This window comes from Oncorhynchus tshawytscha, linkage group LG17 (genome assembly GCF_018296145.1).
Source record: "Oncorhynchus tshawytscha isolate Ot180627B linkage group LG17, Otsh_v2.0, whole genome shotgun sequence".
NCBI lineage: Eukaryota > Metazoa > Chordata > Actinopteri > Salmoniformes > Salmonidae > Oncorhynchus > Oncorhynchus tshawytscha.
The window spans coordinates 18,021,162-18,043,017 of NC_056445.1; the positions used below are offsets into that span (position 1 = coordinate 18,021,162).

Consider the following 21,856-nt stretch of genomic DNA (forward strand, 5'->3'; position numbering starts at 1 on the left):
TTCCATTGCACCATTTCTGGGAATTAGAATGACATATAGCCATGCAGGTAACACATAACAGTAGCCCTTCTACATTTTATTTGCATTGGGTTTTCAGAAGGCTACCTGCTTTGCATGAAGCTGGGAGAACGCACAGACACAGGTTACAAAGATATCTTTTGTGGTTTTCTTCGTTTTTTAATCACATATATTTAATTTCTCATGAATCATACGTCAGTGGGTCATTTACTGTAGCAGTCTCTTTAGTGAAGCCCATGTCCAGTGCAAATACAATGAACTGGGTACCAAATAAAATGTACTGCAAATGATTGTTACAAATGTGAACTTAATATCCAAACAGACATGTACATTCAATCAAGCAACTTAGATGTACTGTATTTCTGAACTACACTGTAGTAAGTCCACTGTAATACATTCGGCCTAATGGTCAATGTTTTTTAATGTAGAGGGAGATGTTGGAACTGAAGTTTTAGCATCACCTGGGTGTGTTCACCTGGTCAGCAGAGAGGGAGGAGATAAATACACCTCTATAAACTCCTCTCTTTCCCCTGTCTCTCCATCCATCTCACCAAATCTGGGGAGGTAAGAAGACAGCTAACTGGGTAGGTGTGCCATCATTTCAAGTTGCATTATAAAAAAAAATGTCCCGATATGTTGAAACACTGTGCTTTTCATTGAAGAGGTAATAATTCAGTATGTTTAGCACCTTTGTAACTTACTGTTCAAGATGGTATTTTGAAAACATGAAATGATTTTGCACTCTTCTGAAATGATTAGGATGGTGCTGTGTATTTTAATCAAGTTGAGACTTAATAGAGGTCAAATCAAATATTAGATGAACATGTGTGGGTTGTTTATATGATACTTCTTCAGCATATCATAGACAATGTGGAAACCAATAGATTGGGATACTCTGAGACATTTGTGTTGATCTCCATCAGATCATTTACTACAGAATAACTAGGTTGATTTCATATTTATGTTACATTTTTAAATTGCATGTTTGGTTAATCAAAGTGTATGCCTTATAGCTGTTCCATAGAGTAACCGCAATGCTACTTTGGTAGTCAAATAATCATAACTTCCTTGTCGTTGTTTTGTTTACCTGGGAAGTTACTCTCGGAAGGAAATTGTGCACATTAGTTCAGACTTTAAATTAATCTCCAAGACACAGACAATACTTTCTTAGACATTTTCTTCTTCATGAAATCTCTGAAACATGTGGGAATTGGCAAATTGTTGTGCTTTTTTACAAAAATTATGTTTATTTCTAAATGATGCCATAAAAAAAATCTTAACTTGAATGGTTGGGAGCACTGATGGCTTGTGTTTTAAACAATTTGATATGTTGTTCACAGTGGCAATGATACAGGAAGTACTTCTATTCCTGCTGCTGGGTAAGAGATCAGATGGGATGAATATTCCTCTCTAGGTGTTATCAAGTAGCCCCTCCATTGTTATGACTTTTGACAAAATAGTAGTTTGTCACTACTGTTAACATCCATGAGTCACACATGAGTCACATGAGTATGGCAATGACATTTTTTTCTATCTTCATGTCACAGTATAATGTCTTGGTCAACACATAAATGCAATATAATTTCAATCCAAAAGCTACAGTATCTTCCAGTGTCTAAAAACAGAATCAGGGACTTTGATCAAACATAGCAGTCTCCTTGTACTGTATGTGGACAACTCTGTGTCAGTGACACAATCTAAATGAAAACAGAGCCTTAATATCCAAGTAACAACATTTTCCTGATGTGACCTTTGACCCCACAGCAGTCAGGGCCTCACCAGTGTTGATGGCTGAGGTGTCAGTACTGGAGGGAAGCTCTGTGACCCTTCTCTGCGGATACTCTGTGAAGGATCACGGGTATAACACATGCTGGGGCAGAAATTGTTATTACAATTACTGGGGTGAATGTGGATGTTCTGAACCCAGAGTGATCAAGAAGGCTGCCATCTCACCTAATGACCCCAAAAAATACAGCCTCAGCGGGGAAAAGCTCACCATTTCCAACCTTCAGTTGAAGGACAGGGGGAGTTACTGCTGTTGTGTAGATATCGCAAGTGTATTTTCCCGAGACTATACAGAATATTACAATCTAAAGGTAGTAAAAGGCAAGTGTTCATGATTCATTGCCATTGCTTGGTGCATGTATTCTAATTGTGAGCAAAATTGAGGTTTATTTACATTAAATACTGTAAACTACACTGCAACATGCTGCATTGTTGATTGGACATTGGCATCCATTGTCCAGGTAGAACACCTGAATATACCACTTGATACCTTTTGTCTCGCTAGTCCAGTGTTGTTTATTCTGCGTTCTGTCCTTCTAGAGACTACTGTAGTGCTGATCACATATTTTTGGTTGCCTAGTTGACTTGAGTTGTTTCAACAACAAAAAAAATCAAGCTGTGTCAAATGTAAAATGTCTCTGTTACACAGGTTGTGAGAGGAACCTAATGAAAGGAGTGGATTTTAGGATAAATAATATGGATCATTCGCCGCCATTCGTAACTAATGCAAGTCAGTGCAGGCAGAAATGCACCGAACATTACAATTGCCAGTACTTCACATTTGTTGGGAAAGAAGCAGGAATAAATAACAGGTAGCCTACATGCTCAAAAAGCTTCTTTTTTTTCTTCAATATGTGCTCGAGGCAGCTATAGAATTTTTAGATCAACACCATTCATGTTGTTCATTTCTGATAACTGATAACTGATCTTTATCCCACAGACACTCATGTTTTCTGATGGCCTCAACTGATGATATGCCTGTCACAATACAATACTTTGAACATGCAACCTCAGGCTACTCCCTGAAAAACTGCAGTGGTATCAGTGAGTACACACGTATTTCGATTCATATAGTATATCTAATAAACAGAGGCAGATTTTGTTAATAGGCCCTAATTGTCACGCCCTGACCCTCCGGGTTTCTCTATGGTGTTTTAGGTCAGGGCGTGACTAGGGGGTGTTCTAGTCTGTATTTTCTATGTTGGTGTATTAGTGTGGATCCCAATTAGGGGCAGCTGTTTATCATTGTATCTAATTGGGGATCATACTTAAATTGTTAATTGTTCCCACCTGCTTTGTGAGATATTGTTTCAGTTAGTGTCCAAGTTCGAGTTGTACTTCACGTTCGTTGTATGTTTGTAGTTTCACTTTGTATTAAAATATGTGGAACTCAACTCACGCTGTGCCTTGGTCCGCTCATTTAAACGATTGTGACAGAATATCCCACCACCCAAGGACCAAGCAGCGTGCCATGGAGGGAAAGAAGAGTTGGACATGGGAGGAAATCCTAGGAAGATGTGAGACCCTTCCTTGGAGGGAGTCGCCAAGGAATATAGGAGGACAGCGACGATGCCGGGGTCCGCGGCCACAGAAACCCCAATAGAGAAAATTTTGGGGGGGCACAAGGGGTGGTCGGTCGAGCCGAGGAGAGAGCCAAAGCCCGTCTGGGGGTCGATGGAGCAATTTAAGGAGTGATATCGGAGAGAGGTGTTAGCGAGGAGTATGCTGCTGGGCAGGCGTTTGGAAGAGCGTGTCATCAGTCCGGTGAAACCTGTGCCGGCTCCACACACCAGGCCTCCAGTGCGCCTCCCCAGCCCGATACGTCCTGTGCTGGCTCCCCGCACTCGCCCTGAAGAGCGTGTCATCAGTCCAGTGAAACCTGTGCTGGGTCCACGCACCAGACCTCCAGTGCGCCTCCCCAGCCCGATACATCCTGTGCCGGCTCCCCGCACTCGCCCTAAAGAGCATGTCATTAGTCCAGTGAAACCTGTGCTGGCTCCACGCACCAGGCCTCCAGTGCGCCTCCCCAGCCCGATACATCCTGTGCCGGCTCCCCGCACTCGCCCTGAAGAGCATGTCATTAGTCCAGTGAAACCTGTGCTGGCTCCACGCACCAGGCCTCCAGTGCGCTGTGTTTTAAAAAAAAATTTAGTTCCACTTTTTATTAAAATATGTGGAACTCAACTCACGCTGCGCCTTGGTCCGCTCATTTCAATGATCGTGACACTAATAAACAGGATAGCGTAGACATTGTGACGAAACTCAGTCTATAAAGTATGTATAGTTGAGTCTGTAGCCTATGTATTTATGATTTTACAAAACACATCCACATTCATAAAACATTTTTAGAATGAGTTTGCATATTTTTTCATTTCTCCATGCCCCCGACACATGCTCTGTTGCATTCCTCAATTACATCCATATCTCTATATTTACTCTGCTATCAAACAGTATGTGTTGCCTGTATTTTACAATAGAAAGTGGTAACTAAAGATGGTAATGTTTGCCACTCGATACAACAAGCAGTCTGATAAGCTTTTTCTCTATTTAAAACAGTCACCTACACAGCCAAAAAGTACAGCCTCATCCTTGAGGAGAAAAACTGGACCGAAGCACAAGAGCACTGCAGACAACACTACACAAACCTGTCCATCATACACACAGAAGAGGATTGGGAGGCAATTCAATCTTCTTTGGGTAATTTCACCGGTGATGTGTGGATTGGGCTCCATAGGCCTGGTTCAACTGAAAAGTGGAAGTGGTCTGATGGAGAGGATTTCATGTTCTTTAACTGGGAAAATGGTTTTGGTGTCCACGCCGTGGGTCATGACTGTGTCTTGTCTATTTCATCTCACTGGCAACCAGTCTCTTGTGCAACTCAAAGACAGTATATGTGTCAACGAGGTAAGGACTGAATCACTCATTCTCTTTTTATCAATGGAAAATCCAACTTGTCATTTAACAAATGGGATTGATTGACAACACCTACTCAAAACCTCTATTCTTCATCTAATCAGATCTCAAACACTTAGATTATCATCTGTAACTTCCAAATTATTTCTTATTGTGTGAAGTCATTAACTGTCTCATGAAATCTGATGTGTCAGTTTCTTCTTCCCTCCTAGAAGTTCATCATGGTAATGGAACAACAGAGAAGGTGTATGAGCTGATGCCTGGGACAAAGACGCAGCAGGATGCTCTGAAAGACTGCAAGAGCAAAAGCAGAGATCTGGCAAGTATCCTAAACCAGAAAGAACAGGAAGCCTTTGATGAGGTGACTGAAGGGGACACCTGGATTGGACTTGAGCACAACAACAGCAACACACTATGGGAATGGTCAAATGGAGAACCATTTCAGCAATGGGAAAACACCAGGGTAGATGGAAACTGTGTACAGCTGAACAGAAAATGGAGACCAAAAGATTGCTCTCGTCAAAGTGCTTTCCTTTGCTATGGAGGTAAGTTGAACCATGTGGGATTGTTATCAAACTAAATGGTCATCATCTATGAATACGTTGTATGGAATCTACACAAAGAAAATCCTAGTTTTAATGTGATTAAATATTTTATAAAGATTAGGCCTACTTTGTTTTTGTGTCAATTATAAATACAGGAAACTTCAAATGTGCTGAAATGTATTCTACTTCATTCTAACAGATGAACATCCAATTAACAACACCGGGGATTTAAACACTCCTGTTACACCTGAAACCACCAGCCCTACTTCAACTGGACCTCCGTCTACAGAAATGTTTACCACAACACCTACCACCTCACCAACTACCACTACTAATGGACAGTCCACCACCTCACGAACTACCACTACTAAGGGACAGTCCACCACCTCACCAACTACCACTACTAATGGACAGTCCACCACATCACCAACTACCACTACTAATGGACAGTCCACCACCTCACCAACTACCACTACTAATGGACAGTCCACCACCTCACCAACTACCACTACTAATGGACAGTCCACCACCTCACCAACTACCACTACTAATGGACAGTCCACCACCTCACCAACTACCACTACTAATGGACAGTCCACCACCTCACCAACTACCACTACTAATGGACAGTCCACCACCTCACCAACTACCACTACTAATGGACAGTCCACCACCACCAACTCACCAACTACCACTACTAAGGGACAGTCACTATTAATGGACAGTCCACCACATCACCAACTACCACTACTAATGGACAGTCCACCACCTCACCAACTACCACTACTAATGGACAGTCCACCACCTCACCAAATGCCACTACTAAGGGACAGTCCACCACCTCACCAACTACCACTACTAAGGGACAGTCCACCACCTCACCAACTACCACTACTAAGGGACAGTCCACCACCTCACCAACTACCACTACTAATGGACAGTCCACCACCTCACCAACTACCACTAGTAATGGACAGTCCACCACCTCACCAATTACCACTAGTAAGGGACAGTCCACCACCTCACCAACTACCACTACTAATGGACAGTCCACCACCTCACCAACTACCACTACTAAGGGACAGTCCACCACCTCACCAACTACCACTACTAAGGGACAGTCCACCACCTCACCAACTACCACTACTAAGGGACAGTCCACCACCTCACCAACTACCACTACTAAGGGACAGTCCACCACCTCACCAACTATCACTATTAATGGACAGTCCACCACCTCACCAACTACCACTACTGACAGACAGTCCACCACACTACCAACCTCAACTTCCAGTGGACAGCTGACCTCATCAGGTTTCACCTCCCCAAACAGTCAGCCAACATCCTCCCCCAGTAGTACAACTTCTCCACTCCATCCTAGTGAGTGTCAGACATGGTGCACAAGTGACAATTGGGTGCACAAGCGACAATTGTGAGCGTTTTAATGGCAAATAAGACCGAAAGTGTATGTGTATTTGTGGTTTTGTGTTTATTAACTTACATTAACATGTGCAGTTTCATGTGTGTTTGTCTTGTCCATGCAGATTACCTGCACTTCTTCAACGAGTCCAAGAGCTGGATCAATTCCCTGAAGTTCTGTAAAAGTCGTGGCTCCAAGTCTAACCTGGTGCAAATCACCAACCAGACTGTGCATGCTGACGTGACCCAGCTCCTGGCCAACGTGGAGCTGCAATGTGGGGAAGTGTGGATTGGTCTGGAGCGGTCCATCTTTGAGTGGAACGCCCCCTGGCTGTGGACCAGTAGTGATGTTGATAAGGTGGTGAAGTACAGTGAGTGGCACAGCTGCTCCCCCCTCAACCCCATCAATTACCACTGTGGTAAGATGGTCCGGGTTGGTAACGGAGAACTGAAGTGGCTGGATGCTTCCTGTCATCAGGAATTACCCTTCATCTGTCAAGGTGCGTTGCTCAACTTTTAAGCTCCTATTTTGGGGCTTGTTCAGAGGGGTGGAACACTCAGAATGTTGCAGATAGACCAATGTTACATAGAACTGTCATGGTTTACTGCGGAATAGAGATTTACTGTCTTGACTCTCATGTCAGCTCTATGGAATGTATTACTTTTTGCAATGCTTTGATTATACCTCCCTATTGAATAAGGCTCAACCTACATCCCAGAAACCCCCTCTCTACAGTTGGCTACTATCTGAATTGCTCTTTTCTGCCTTTTACTGTAGCCAATAGTATACTGTAGTTTAATAGTCTTGAATAAGCAAAAACAAAATAGCAAGGTCTAGTCATTAAAGATACATCAATGTCCTCTTATCCTGTATATGATGTTTTAACAGATCTCCACTAGAGGGCTCTACATGGCAGCCTGGACAGTCTGCAGACACTCAGGGTCTGGAAAGAGCCTGCATTTCAATTCATTATATTATTAAACCACTATTACTATTATTACTATTATTAGAATTATTATTACTATTTTTACTTATCATTTTTACTATTACATTATATTACTCAATGATACTGTATGTTTACTCATAACCATGGCTATGACTGTTATTAACTGTACTAATTTGATTGTTTAAAAGTAGAGTAGATAAAAGTAAAGACAATATTATTAAAATTAAAATGTAGTATTTAGCTTTTGTGTGATCACTGTAGCCTATTGTTGGAGACAGCTACATAGTTATAATGACAATATTGGTATTTTTTATGTATGCATTTCATGCTATAACTGTGACTTCTGTGAAATTGACACGGCTGCACTGATGGCCATATTGATGCAACAAGGTGCCATAAACTCAAATCAACTGAACCATTGAGCTTTGCAAAAACATGCATTGGAGACATAATCCCATTTTCATAAAAATAAAAAAAATGATAAGGTTTACATAGGCTATGGGTAACACTATTATTTGCAGTAGCCTATCCTAATAGATTAATGAGATGAATCACTCCCCTATCTCATCCCCCCCTTCCACTCAGCACCCCCCATATCTGAGACATCGTGCTCAGAATCTATTACCAGCTCTCTCTCTACTTACACTTCCCCCTTCACAGAAATATCGAGAGAGAGAAAGATACTTTTGTTTATGGTCTACTTCACTTGCTTTGGCAATTTTAACTTAATTTTAAAATAAAGCCCTTGAATTGAACTGAGCGAGAGAGAGAGAGAGAGAGAGAGAGAGAGAGAGAGCCAGCAGCTCCCCTCTGTGCACTCAGTCGGAGACAGTTACCGCAGATTGTGAAGACAGAGCAATCAGTCCAGTACTGAGAGCTCGTTTTATTTACGGTAAAAATGTCGGCCAGACCAGGCTACTATCGGCAGGAGCTGAACAAGACTGTATGGGAGGTTCCCGAGCGGTACCAGAACCTGACTCCCGTAGGCTCGGGGGCCTACGGTTCGGTATGGTGAGTAGGCTATATGAAAGAGGAAGGGGCGAGGCTGCAAAGAAGTCCAGAAACACAATACAATGCAGAGGGAAAACATCATTTAGCCTTATGATTTGTATTATGAATATGCATTATTGGATATTGGAAAAACAATAGGCCTATGTATAGCCTATTCTCATTATTATTGTGCAATTACCAGTCTATTGTTATTATTGAGGCAGTTATTAGGCTTATTTAATATAATTCATGTTAATGTAGCGCAGTTAGTGGTTATGCACGAGAAAGTCATCAATGTTATTTTCATGTTTGTTCAATGCGGATTCACTAGACTACTCTATTTGTATCAATATGATGCTGTCATAAAGGCTTCGTTTTCTATTTGATTGATTTATCTGTCGTTGACACCATTCCCAAATACTGGGCGTCATCACTCCAACCGCAGACTATCTGCAGTTGTTGCCTCTCGGTGCGGAGGCTTTAAACACCTCAAGCTTTGCATGTACAATAGCTGATTCGGTCTGCCCCATACGATTCCCATACCGAAAGAGGAAACAATTAGGAGTTATCGGCGCATCGCACCGGCAACCACGCGCTACGGGAGATCCTCTGAATCGTGACAGTTCGCAATAGGATACATTAGTTCCATAAGGTTTTGGGGGCTACTAATAACAGGAACAGCACTTCGGGGGGGATCTGCACTGAACAACTGAAGGATGCATGACACATCTGTAAAGCCATGGGCATGTGTAGGGGGCACCTCAGTGTTTCTGACTGCAAATATCTTGAAATGTTTTGTTTTTTTCAGACATTTGTGCTGTTATGGACTTTTGTCTTTGATATGCATATGTCCACTTCAGACAGTGAAGAGGGGCCTCTTAGAATACATCTCAACATTGTATTCATGACTACCAGTCTTTTGACCGAATAACAGACTTCAATTTCACAACCTGATCTCCTCCCCATACAGTAAACGCTCTCTCTCTCTCACGCACACACACCGCTGTCTAGCCCAATGAGGTGGTTCTTATAGTCCATTTCAACATGAACAAGTTCCTTTTTTCTCACAAGTGGGTTGGGCAATATTTCCTTGTTTTAATTTTGGATCACTCTTTGTCTGTTGCGGGAGAAGAGACACCGTTGCCATGGCGAGGTGTCATGGTGATGTGTGCACCTCGGGCTTGAGTGTCATACACGCAATCCATATTGATCCATGCATGGGAAGGGAAATTAAGTGCTTGGCGGTTTCAATGTCTGCTTTTACTATAAAAGCACTGGTAGATAGGTTAGATTTACATTGTGGGCACATCTCTCTTTGTTGTTTATATGCTGGTAAAACAGCCAACCATGGCCTGTCAAGCCAATGCTTTTACATCTCCTAGGACAGAGGGAAGTGAGGATGTGATCTTCTGAGGATCAGCCCAGGGAGACAGACAACAGACATCTGTGATGCCGCAGACATGGAAGAGAAGGGAGGCACAGAAACTACATGTTAGCCCAAGAAATATCTAAGCCTTTATTGGTCAATTAGATTTAATGGAAGCTTAGCCTAGCTGATTGATGGGAAGAACTGCAGTGTTTTACTACTCCACTGAGAAATCATGGTGAAATCGGCACAGTTGTCTGTTTGATTTGATAAAGACCTTGGAAGCTGAGTAGATAGACATGATAGCATAGCAACAATTCAAACAAAGACCATCCCTGTGTCTGCTTCTTTTGACTAATACAATTCTCTACAGTTAAAAACAAAACTCATTATTTATGTGGATTCACAAACACATTTAATACACCATCAACCAAGATGCAGAGCAATGCAGTCGTGTGATCTGCTACACCTACAAAATGGCACCACTGCTCATAGTACCAGTCTAGCCAGCAAGGACACTCACATTCTTGCACACAATCTCCCTCTCTCTTTCTCTCTCTCTCTCTGAGCCCTGCATTGTTCAGGCTGTGCTCCAGTCATTGTCACCGTTTTCTCCATGGCAGAGCTGATTGATTAGCAGAGGGGTGGGGGTTTGGGAATTGGGAAGGTATTTTATAGGGGATTGGGACGGGGAGAGCCAGGGACATTACTTCTGAGGATACAGAGAAAAATTGGAGTCATTATATTAATCCTTGGTGCTCCTCAATCTCCCTGAAAAGCTTCCTGAGATTGTTTGCCTGTCAATTATCTGATCAGAAAGGCCCATATTATGCATATCATCAGGTCAAATCAGAATGAAATATTTGTCACATGTGCCTAATACAACAGATGTAGACTTTACCGTGAAATGCTTACTTACGAGCCCTTTCCCAAAAATTAAAAGTTAAAATTAAAAGTTAAAAAGTAAGAAAAATATATACATGGAGCACCGGTCCCGAGTCAATGTGTAGGGGTACGAGGTAGTTGAGGTAATACAGTATGTACATGTAGGTAGGGGTAAAGGTGACTAGGCAATCAGGATAGGTGATAAACAAAGTAGCAGCAGCGTATGTGATGAGTGTGAAAGTGTGTCTATCTGTGAGTGTATGTGTGTGTTTGGTGTGTGTGAGCGTAAGCAGTGTGTATATGTGTTGGAGTGTCAGTGTAGTATGTGTGAGTGTGTGGGTATAGTCCAGTGAGTGGGCATAGAGCCAGTGTGTGGGTATAGTCCAGTGAGTGAGCATAGAGCCAGTGTGTGGGTATAGTCCAGTGAGTGGGCATAGAGCCAGTGTGTGGGTATAGTCCAGTGAGTGGGCATAGAGCCAGTGTGTGGGTATAGTCCAGTGAGTGGGCATAGAGCCAGTGTGTGGGTATAGTCCAGTGAGTGGGCATAGAGCCAGTGTGTGGGTATAGTCCAGTGAGTGGGCATAGAGCCAGTGTGTGGGTATAGTCCAGTGAGTGAGCATAGAGCCAGTGTGTGGGTATAGTCCAGTGAGTGGGCATAGAGCCAGTGTGTGGGTATAGTCCAGTGAGTGGGCATAGAGCCAGTGTGTGGGTATAGTCCAGTGAGTGGGCATAGAGCCAGTGTGTGGGTATAGTCCAGTGAGTGGGCATAGAGCCAGTGTGTGGGTATAGTCCAGTGAGTGAGCATAGAGCCAGTGTGTGGGTATAGTCCAGTGAGTGGGCATAGAGCCAGTGTGTGGGTATAGTCCAGTGAGTGGGCATAGAGCCAGTGTGTGGGTATAGTCCAGTGAGTGGGCATAGAGCCAGTGTGTGGGTATAGTCCAGTGAGTGGGCATAGAGCCAGTGTGTGGGTATAGTCCAGTGAGTGGGCATAGAGCCAGTGTGTGGGTATAGTCCAGTGAGTGGGCATAGAGCCAGTGTGTGGGTATAGTCCAGTGAGTGGGCATAGAGCCAGTGTGTGGGTATAGTCCAGTGAGTGGGCATAGAGCCAGTGTATGTGTATAGTCCAGTGAGTGGGCATAGAGCCAGTGTGTGGGTATAGTCCAGTGAGTGGGCATAGAGCCAGTGTGTGGGTATAGTCCAGTGAGTGGGCATAGAGCCAGTGTGTGGGTATAGTCCAGTGAGTGGGCATAGAGCCAGTGTGTGGGTATAGTCCAGTGAGTGGGCATAGAGCCAGTGTGTGGGTATAGTCCAGTGAGTGGGCATAGAGCCAGTGTGTGGGTATCGTCCAGTGAGTGGGCATAGAGCCAGTGTGTGGGTATAGTCCAGTGAGTGGGCATAGAGCCAGTGTGTGGGTATAGTCCAGTGAGTGGGCATAGAGCCAGTGCAACAGTCAGTGCAAATAAAAAAGGGGGTCAATGCAAATGGCAGTGGTGGAAAAAGTACCCAATTGTCATACTTTGAGTAAAATTAAAAGATACCTTAATAGAAAATGACTGAAGTAAAAGTGAAAGTCATCCCGTAAAAAACTACTTGAGTAAAAGTCTAAATGTATTTGGTTTTAAATACACTTAAGTATCAAAAGTAAATGTAGTTGCTAAAATATACTTAAGCATCAAAAGTAAAATTCATTATATTAAGCAAACCAGATGACACAATTGTCTTTTTTTAAATTTACGGATAGCCAGGGTCACACTCCAACAGAGATCATTTACAAACAAAGCATTTATGTTTAGTAGGAATGACTAGAGAGGTTCTCTTGATAAGTGTGTGAATTGGACAATTTTCTGTCCTGCTTAGCATTCAAAATGTAACGAGCACTTTCGGGTGTCAGGGAAAATGTATGTAGTAAAGTAAAAGTTGTCAAATATAAACAGTAAAGTAAATTACAGATACCCCAAAAAAAGACTTAAGTAGTACTTTAAAGTATTTTACACCCCTGGCAAATAGTCAGTGTAGCCATTTGATTAACTGTTCAGCAATCTTATGGCTTCGGGGTAGAAGCTGTTCAGGAGCATTTTGGTCTTAGAATTTGGTGCTCCGGTACCGCCTGCCCTGTGGTAGCAGAGAGAACAGTCTATAACTTGGGTGGCAGGAGTCTTTGACAATTTTTAGGGCCTTCTTCCCACACCGCCTGGTATAGAGGTTCTGGATGGCAGGTTAGCTTGGCCCCAGTGATGTACTAGGCCATACGCACTAATCTCTGTAGTGCCTTGCGGTCGGATGCCAAGCAGCTGCCATACCAAGCGGTGATGCAGCCAGCCGAGCTGTCTGAATGGTGTAGCCATCAGACAGAGGTATTATTGTACCTGCACTAAAGCAGACTAATATCACACATTGACTGCACACCATGCAGAACATCACATAGACACATGTATTAGTTTTCCATCATTATACCAGCAGGCATCAAAACTCATATCTGAATGAAAATGCACATTTAAAATGCATTGGAATGTCTGAGATTTTCACAAATGTGGTTGTCACTTCAAATAGACTGTATTCCAATAACTGGAAAGCTTTTCATAGACTGCAAAACACCAGTCACGCGTAATGACAATAGTTGTCATTCTTGAGACATCGTACTGCCACTTCCCTTCGCTTTCCCAAGTCGTATCATTTCTCATTTCCCGCTCAGCATGCAGACTGCAAACCCCTAATTCAATCTCAATTGTTACTTTTCCTTCCATTGGTCTCCTGAAAGGAAGTTGGAATGTCTTGGCCAGTAATATAACTCTAATTCGTTCTGACTGATGGGTTTAGAACTTGTCCATGATACTGAACATATTCTTCACAATGGAACTGGGAAACTCTTTGTTGGTGTAACGTTATGTAACAGTAATATAGCGTTGTGCAAATGTTTGCGCTTGCATCATGAATGCTTCATTTAGTCAAAAGAACTCAATTCCATGTGCCCATTTCAACTGTTGCAGCAACACTATGCAAATCATGGCTACTGTGAGTGTGTGGTATTTGTAGGGGTTTGGCTGCTTAAAGAGCTATTATCATGTCGCTGCGGTGCCATTTAGCCGACGCTGTTGTGCAGAGTTTGTTTACAACGTGAGAGGACAAGCGATGACCGCCGAAGCTCTCGGATGAACGCACACATGAAATATAATCTCAAGTACATGGAACTGTCTATCAGTGTTAACATGCTGTGGGGAGCAAGATGCTGGAGAATAAAAGCAAGCATCCTTCATTTTGAATTCTAGGTGCAAACAAGATGCTCTGGCAGATGCTTTCATGTGTGCCTCACTATTTCCTTTGAATGATTGCATATGCTTAAGTCTAAAGTCAATATAGATAGCTAGATGAAGAGAGAGAGAGAAATCCAAATGACTTTGCCTCAGATATTGCGCTGCATTACTGTAACGGTTGATAAAATGTTCTGAGATGGAAGACAGTCAGTTGCAGAAATCGATGCACAGCCTGCCTGTGGAGTTGTGGGCAGTGAGGTGGACAGCCATGTATGGAAGATGAGATGGCAGAGTGTGTGTGTGTGTGTGTGTGTGTGTGTGTGTGTGTGTGTGTGTGTGTGTGTGTGTGCGTGTGTGTGTGTGACAGAGAGGTCTGGCTTGTGTCATGGAAAGATGATGGTATGCTAGCTGCCTGTTTGGCTAACATTTAACAGGGGCATCTGGGGAAGCAGCAGGTGCTTCTGTGGCTGTGTATGAAATGAATGCACTTGGCCTTGTCTGAAGGCGATGCCTTCAGGTATGTGCATGGCCTTTTGTGTTGTACACATGGCAGGCCGCAGGTAACAACGTAGTAATGGTGTAGTGCTCCTCGCAGGCTGGTTAAAGGGGTTAAAGGTCAGGTTGATAATGACAGTGATTTACGTGGTTGTTTTAACTTCTCGTGCCGTTGTGGCTCTGTGCTGCCTCTCCTTCCTCTTTACTTCACAATTCCTCTTTCTCATCTCCTTTACTGCTTCTTCGTTCCTTCTGTCCAGTTTCTTTCGATTTCTCAAACACTTTTATTTCCTGTCTGGTACTTCCTGTCCCCTCCCTCATCTCTTGCTCTCCCTCAATCTCTCTCTGACCTTCTCTACTCCTTCTACAGTACACTCCTTTGTCTCTTCATTCCTCTATAATGTTATTGCCTAGCCTCTTTTTTCATTTCCCCTAACACTCCTTCTCTCTGTGCAACATCGGAATTGAGTAAGATGTTTTACGAAATACTGCCTAAGTAGAAATAACACTGTCACAACGAAGACGGCAGCGCAACACAAGTACACTACTCAGACATACATTTGCACTTCAAAGGAAACAATAATGAATCTAATCATTTAATGATCAACACATTTAAAAGCAATGCATTTCATTTTGTAATCTGCTGTCGCTCATCTCCCCCCCCACACACACAGCTCAGCATATGACGTGCGGCTACGACAGAAGGTGGCGGTGAAAAAGCTGTCTCGGCCTTTCCAGTCCCTTATCCACAGTAGGCGCTCGTACCGTGAGCTCCGGCTACTCAAGCACATGAAACATGAGAACGTGAGTAAGGAGTGGTTGAAGCCCTCCCGTGTTGGCTAGTTGACCTAAATTGCCTTGATAATGCACAATAGAGTTGTAACTCTTTGGCATCAACATTCTCCCTCAACAGGTAATAGGACTACTGGATGTATTCTCCCCTGCTGCATCGCTAGAGGACTTCCATGAAGTGTGAGTGACTACTGAAAGAGCACTAGGATGTCCAATATACCCCATACAGTGATTATACTCTCATGGTTATTCTGATGATAACATGTTGCATTTAAATAGAGCTTTCCACCAGGATTCAAGGCATGTCCTGTCTAACTGAAATGGAACATCTCCACGCACTGTTCTAAAAGTCCCCTCCTCCTCCTCCTCCCTCCTCCTCCTCTTTCCAGCTACCTGGTAACCAACTTGATGGGGGCAGACCTGAACAACATAGTCAAATTCCAGCGTCTCTCTGATGAGCATGTGCAGTTTCTTATTTACCAGCTGCTCAGAGGCCTCAAGGTAGTTGTATCATGTTTAGACATATTTTTTTATACATACTATCCCATACACTGACAGTACAAAGCAACCTTCCCTGATAATAATTTTTGAAACTCAAAGGCAACTGTTAAGTATTTCAATGTGCCACAATTGAACCTCAAACACCATGATGATCCTTTTTATACTATAAAACTACTGGCTATAATTTACTAGAAAATCCCTTAACATCCTCAGAAATGGTATATATACTGTACCCTGACATTTGATTATAAACTCGGATATACTGCTAAGTTTGAAAGCTACATTATGCCTGGCTCACTAGGTAGTACAGTTAACAGGGGACTGACCAGCCAGCCAAGTAACTAGCAAACCTAGTTACCAAGGAATTAACAAAAAATGTAGACCCTTTTAGACAGGGGCCAATGTTGGAATACACTGTTGACCTCTCTCTCTCTCTCCTTTCTTTCCTCTCTCCACCCACTCCTCCCCCAATCCCGCTGCCATGTCCCTTTTCCGTCTCCCCCTGAACAGTACATCCATTCAGCAGGACTGATCCACAGAGTGAGTGGTGGCTTTCCTCTTCTCTTCTCTACTTGCCCACTCTTTTCATTTTTCCTCATCCCCTCTTTTCATAAAGGCAGTCTCCTGGATAGCAATTGCCTATCCTGAGTGCTTTGTTGGCTTTAAAAGGCAATTCTGTATTTAAAATGTACCGGTATGTGTGAAAGTAGATCATATCATATTGTGTGAGTGTGTTAGAGAGAGATTGTCTGTCTGTCTGTCTGTCTACATGGCTTTCTCCCTTTCTTTTCCCCTGTCCCTCAGACAGTCTTTGTGTTGAACGTTCTGTCTTTTCATGTGTCTGTCTCACAGGACCTAAAACCAAGTAACGTGGCAGTGAACGAGGACTGCGAGCTGAGGGTAAGACCAGTGGCCCAGCCACCCAACTCCTCAACGCCTCAGACAATCACAACACAACCCCCCAACTCGGTAATGGCTATCACCATGACAACCTGTGTCTCTCTCTCACCCAGATCCTTGACTTTGGATTGGCCAGACAGACGGATGATGAGATGACGGGGTACGTGGCGACTCGCTGGTATCGAGCGCCAGAAATCATGCTTAATTGGATGCACTACAATCAGACAGGTACAGATCCACACTGACACAACCCAAAAATGATCATAGAACCAAGATTCTCATTTCACACCACACATTACCAGACACCTTCTAATATAACAACCAAACACATACTCTATCATCATGCAGTTCTATCCAGAAAGAAAAATTAGCTAGCTATATCTGTGCCGTTATGGCTAATCGTAAAATCCTGTTGTTATGATGACTGAATGTTAACGCCTTTGTTACAGTGGATATCTGGTCAGTGGGATGCATCATGGGAGAGCTGCTGAAGGGGAAGGTCCTGTTTCCAGGCAACGACTGTATCTTTCACTAACACGGACATGGCTTGAGACTGAGTGCACTACACTCCACAACCGCTCTCCAGCGCTGTTACCACCAATACTGCTCTATGGACACACATCAGCTCCTCCCATATTTGCATCACAATCCCATCTAGAGATATAGCCTTTCTGTCTGAAGGGGAAGTGTATTGAGAGTGACTGAAAGGAAAGGAAGTTCACAATGGACTGAATTGTATTGGCTGTCACTGTACAGAGTCTAAAGACTGAAACAAATAGGAATGTGATTTACTGCTTTGTGTGTATGTATTGGGTCCTCAAATGTAGGAGTATGCTGTCTGCATAAAACTAACACTAGAACACTGTTCTAGCAAAGTCACGTATGCCTAACCTCAGTCAGTTGTTCTACCTAAAGAGTTGGTCCTGCCAACCAAGTGACTTTTTCACGATCATGATGGCCCTTAATTAACCCCTCCTGGTCTAAGATATCGACCAGCTGAAGAGGATTATGGAGGTGGTGGGCACCCCGACCCCTGACCTTCTACAGAAGATCTCTTCTGAACATGTGAGAAGATGGAGAAATAGAGGGAGAGATGGGAAAGTTGAATGGATCATTTAGCTATAGCAATGCTTTAATGATACTGATGATCCCCTGACATCCATTGATCAGTGTACTTGATTGACTAATTTGATGATAGATTATTCAATATTTTGCTTGTAGCATGATTGATTTCTCAATTGATGGATCAATTGGCCCTGCAATGTACTGTACACATTGTCACGTGTGTCGTTGTACATTGCTTCCTATTCATAGGCTCAGAAATATATCCAGTCTCTACCCTTCATGCCCCAGCAGGACTTAGAGAAGATATTCAGAGGAGCCAACCCAATGGGTGAGACTGAGTCATACCCGATAACTGAATTTGCTCGAGGCAAATTTTAAACCAAGGCTATGGATTACATAAGGCAGCTTTGTTAGTATTTTTCCCTTTGTGCCTGCATCTTAATCTCGGTCTCCATCTTTCTCTCTGCATCTCCATTCTTCTCTCTCCCTGACTCTACCTCTCTCCCTCAGCTGTGAATCTACTGAAGCGCATGCTGGTTCTGGACTGTGATGGGCGTATCTCTGCCAGTGAGGCTCTCTCCCACCCTTATTTTTCCCAGTACCACGACCCGGACGACGAACCAGAGGCCCTGCCCTACGACCAGACGCTGGAGAGCAAGGACCGCACACTAGAGGAGTGGAAAGGTGAGAGAGTGAGAGAGAGATGGAAGGTGGCTGGAGTGGAGGAGGTTAAGAGGGATTTTCCTTTTTAAAGATTCAACAGTTATTTTCTGCTGTGTTCTTGACCAGATATAAATGTTCTCTCTTCCTCCTCACCTTTGTTCATCCCTCTTTCTTCACCTCATCTTCTTTCTCTCTCTCTCTCTCTCCATCCCCCTATACAGAGCTGGTGTTCGGGGAGATGAAAGGAATCAAAGCGCCTGTCAGCGAGACGAGTAGTCTACAGGTGGAACAGTGAAAGACAAACCCCGCCTCCTTCTGCTCGGTCTGTCCCGTCAGCTGAGGAAGGACCGCCGTCTTGTCTCCGTCTGTCTGTTGGCCGGCGTTGGGGCGACGGGAGGATCGGAGAGAAAGAGAGAAACAACGCTGTGTCCCCTAGAGGCATGACACCCCTCCCCTTGCTCACTGTGACTGGCTATTTGACTGCCTGTCTTGAGTTTTGTAAAAGGGGAGCAGGGAGAGGGGAGGTCTGGTTGAACTGAAAGTGATGAGAATACGCACATTACGATGATTACAGGGAGCATGCTTTGATAGGTATATGTTTAGTCTGTTGAAGAGAGGTAGGAGAGAGAGACAGACAGAGAAAGTAGCACTAGGGTTTTCAAATCTACCTAAGGGTCCAACTGGTAAATGGTCATTGGCTATAGGTTACTGGAAATCTTTCGTCATGAAGACATTTTATAAGCAGTCATAACGGATGTCACTTTAAGTCTGCTTATAACACCTGTTATGTCATGGTAATGACAGTTTTATGACATAGGGTTCTAGTGAATTTTTGTCAAGAATTTTCCACACATTTGATCATATTTCTATTTTAGTTGTAGCAAATATCTGTTATTTCACAGAAACTTACATAAGATGGTTCCTCCCTCGATATAGACCAATGAATGCCCTTTGTGCTGTTACTGCATAACATCCCCCAACACTCACCAATATGCCACTGAATGACCAATGACAGAGATATACTGTACATGGACAGGATTAGTGTCTGTAGGGTTTAAGACTTTGCATCATGTACAACTATTGGCCAGATTCCCTAAGCATTTACAACTGTTTTTACAGAACAACACCGGTGGTAGTGTTTTGTTTACGGAGACATAACTGCATTGCTGCAAATGCTATGTAGATATGTCCCAATGTACAGGTAACTGCCAACATAAAGAATACATCAACATAAAGGCTTTTAATAGGGCCTTGGGCCAACACAAGCCAGGGCAGATTCAGTGCACCTTGGCATAGTTTCTGGAACTCTATTGGTGGGATGCGACACCGTTCTTCCATGGGAAATTCCATCGTTTGGTGTTTTGTTGATGGTGGTGGAAAACGCTGTCTCAGGCGCTGCTCCAGAATCTCCCATAAGTGTTCAATTGGGTTGAGATCTGGTGACTGAGACGGCCATGGCATATGGTTTACATCGTTTTCATGCACATCAAACCATTCAGTGACCATTCGTGCCCTGTCGATGGGGGCATTGTCATCCTGTGGGGGCATAGCCATGGTGGCCAAAATAATGGCCTGCCCATAATTTTTAAACATGACCCTAAACTTGATGGGATGTTAATTGATTAATTAACTCAGAAACCATACCTATGTGGAAGCACCTGTTTTCAATATGCTTTGTATCTCTTATTAACTCAAGTGTTTCCATTATTTTTGCAGTGACCTGTATGTAAGCATGTATGCATTTGTTGCTGGTATCAACCATTTCAAATTCCACTTGGCTCCAGTCCAACAGGTTTTACTAGTCCCTGGCTCTGTTGAGAAACCCAAACCTATAGCTGAAGTTTACATCTGAACATTCAACAGATACTATTACCCACAGTGACTCCCACAGATAAGATTACCCACAGTGACTCCCATAGATACCATTACCCACAGTGACTCCCACAGATACCATTACCCACGGTGACTCCCACAGATACCATTACCCACAGTGACTCCCACAGATACCATTACCCACAGTGACTCCCACAGATACCATTACCCACAGTGACTCCCACAGATACCATTACCCACAGTGACTCTCAGATGCATTATGCAGATTAAATTGGATTTACAATAGGTCTGAATGTTGTCGTTTCAGAGGTCTAATATTCAGCATGTTATAAAGGGGCGTACTGAGGTGAACGAATTACAGGGGAGTAAAATAATTCAATTTTCAGTAAAAAACATGTTCTGGAACTGCAACATATACTACCCCAAGAACTTCAACATCAATCATATACACAATGCCTCAATTACAGTAGAGATCATCCAAAATACTCTTTCTCGATTGATGTTTGACTATTTACAGTCTTGTATGTGTCATGTACAAATGTTGATTTTGGAAACTTGGTGGATTTAAATAGAACTGCAAAAAAGATGAATGTATACAAAACTGTATGTTTAAAAAACAAGTGTCTTTTCATTCTATGGTGGCATGAATTTTAACTGTACAATTTCTGCCGTATGCATTTCCAATCAATAACCGAATGTCAACTCTGTGTCATAATGCCATGACAACTCATGACAGTTGATGTCAACCAACTCAACTCTATTACAACAGTTATAACACCATTATGCAGCATGAACAAGTAAACATTTGGTTACACATATTCAGAATAAATCAAATCAATCTATTTCCTGTTTTGGTAACGTCATGAATGCGTGCATCAATCCAGTCTTGTTTTCTCCCAAAAATGATTAAGTCTGTTGTTGTATGGATACATTCCTTTATGTTTCCAAGTATCACGCAGCAGACTATCAGCCGGTATGCAGCACTATGTCAGTGGTGAGAATCTGTCATGGGCATAGCATGTTGTGGCATTATGAAAGACCACTTTACTCCAGAGTTACGGCCTACTCATTCCTCCTCCACATGGCCAAAGTTCCATCAATACTCCCAGCCCACACACACAGTAGCTTTCCAGTGCTTTATGGGTTCCAAGTCTGAGTATACATGGCCTTTTCTGTGTGTGTGTGTGTGTGTGTGTGTGTGTGTGTGTGTGTGTGTGTGTGTGTGTGTGTGTGTGTGTGTGTGTGTGTGTGTGTGTCAATTTGCCTTCAAGGTCCATTCCTGCATGTTTCCAACAAACATGCCTGCAGGCATCAAACTATGTCATAATCTCTCAACCACAGAACAGAGACAGTATTATGAGAGACCATCATGACGACGCATGTAACCTCTTCTTCCTCGTCATCAATAAAAGCTAAATTCATCACCAGTTACCTTACTGTGTGTGTGTGTGTGGGGGGGTACATTTTTACTTCTGAGCCTGCATATAA

The 21,856-nt window shown here is 43.2% G+C and overlaps 2 protein-coding genes across 2 annotated transcripts; both read left to right on the forward strand.

Annotated features, from left to right (window-relative positions):
• The first annotated feature begins 314 nt into the window (after positions 1-314).
• Positions 315-8,131, forward strand: LOC112217188. Its single transcript, XM_042299981.1, has 11 exons — positions 315-602; positions 1,359-1,397; positions 1,783-2,124; positions 2,453-2,615; positions 2,744-2,847; positions 4,360-4,707; positions 4,929-5,261; positions 5,461-5,775; positions 5,964-6,641; positions 6,806-7,180; positions 7,570-8,131. Exons 2-11 carry the CDS (start codon positions 1,364-1,366, stop codon positions 7,578-7,580), a joined length of 2,703 nt encoding a protein of 900 aa, XP_042155915.1. The 5' UTR covers positions 315-602; positions 1,359-1,363; the 3' UTR covers positions 7,581-8,131.
• Positions 8,132-8,236: 105 nt separating this feature from the next.
• LOC112216971 (mitogen-activated protein kinase 11) lies at positions 8,237-21,795 on the forward strand. Its single transcript, XM_024377146.2, has 12 exons — positions 8,237-8,638; positions 15,289-15,418; positions 15,528-15,586; positions 15,796-15,907; positions 16,418-16,447; positions 16,760-16,807; positions 16,921-17,035; positions 17,257-17,328; positions 17,793-17,872; positions 18,122-18,200; positions 18,383-18,556; positions 18,757-21,795. The coding sequence occupies exons 1-12, from the start codon at positions 8,526-8,528 to the stop codon at positions 18,828-18,830; spliced, it is 1,086 nt and encodes a 361-aa protein (XP_024232914.1). The 5' UTR covers positions 8,237-8,525; the 3' UTR covers positions 18,831-21,795.
• The last annotated feature ends 61 nt before the right edge of the window (positions 21,796-21,856 follow it).

What these genes read in the sequence shown, in the direction of transcription:
- LOC112217188 (XM_042299981.1), top strand. Translation starts at nt 1,364, where the DNA reads ATGATACAGGAAGTACTTCTATTCCTGCTGCTGG. An exon ending in ACAGTATATGTGTCAACGAG is followed by an intron (nt 4,708 to 4,928) that starts GTAAGGACTGAA and finishes CTTCCCTCCTAG; the next exon opens with AAGTTCATCATGGTAATGGA. An exon ending in AACTTCTCCACTCCATCCTA is followed by an intron (nt 6,642 to 6,805) that starts GTGAGTGTCAGA and finishes TTGTCCATGCAG; the next exon opens with ATTACCTGCACTTCTTCAAC.
- LOC112216971 (XM_024377146.2), top strand. Translation starts at nt 8,526, where the DNA reads ATGTCGGCCAGACCAGGCTACTATCGGCAGGAGCTGAACAAGACTGTA. An exon ending in AGCACATGAAACATGAGAAC is followed by an intron (nt 15,419 to 15,527) that starts GTGAGTAAGGAG and finishes CTCCCTCAACAG; the next exon opens with GTAATAGGACTACTGGATGT. An exon ending in CAGCAGGACTGATCCACAGA is followed by an intron (nt 16,448 to 16,759) that starts GTGAGTGGTGGC and finishes TCTGTCTCACAG; the next exon opens with GACCTAAAACCAAGTAACGT.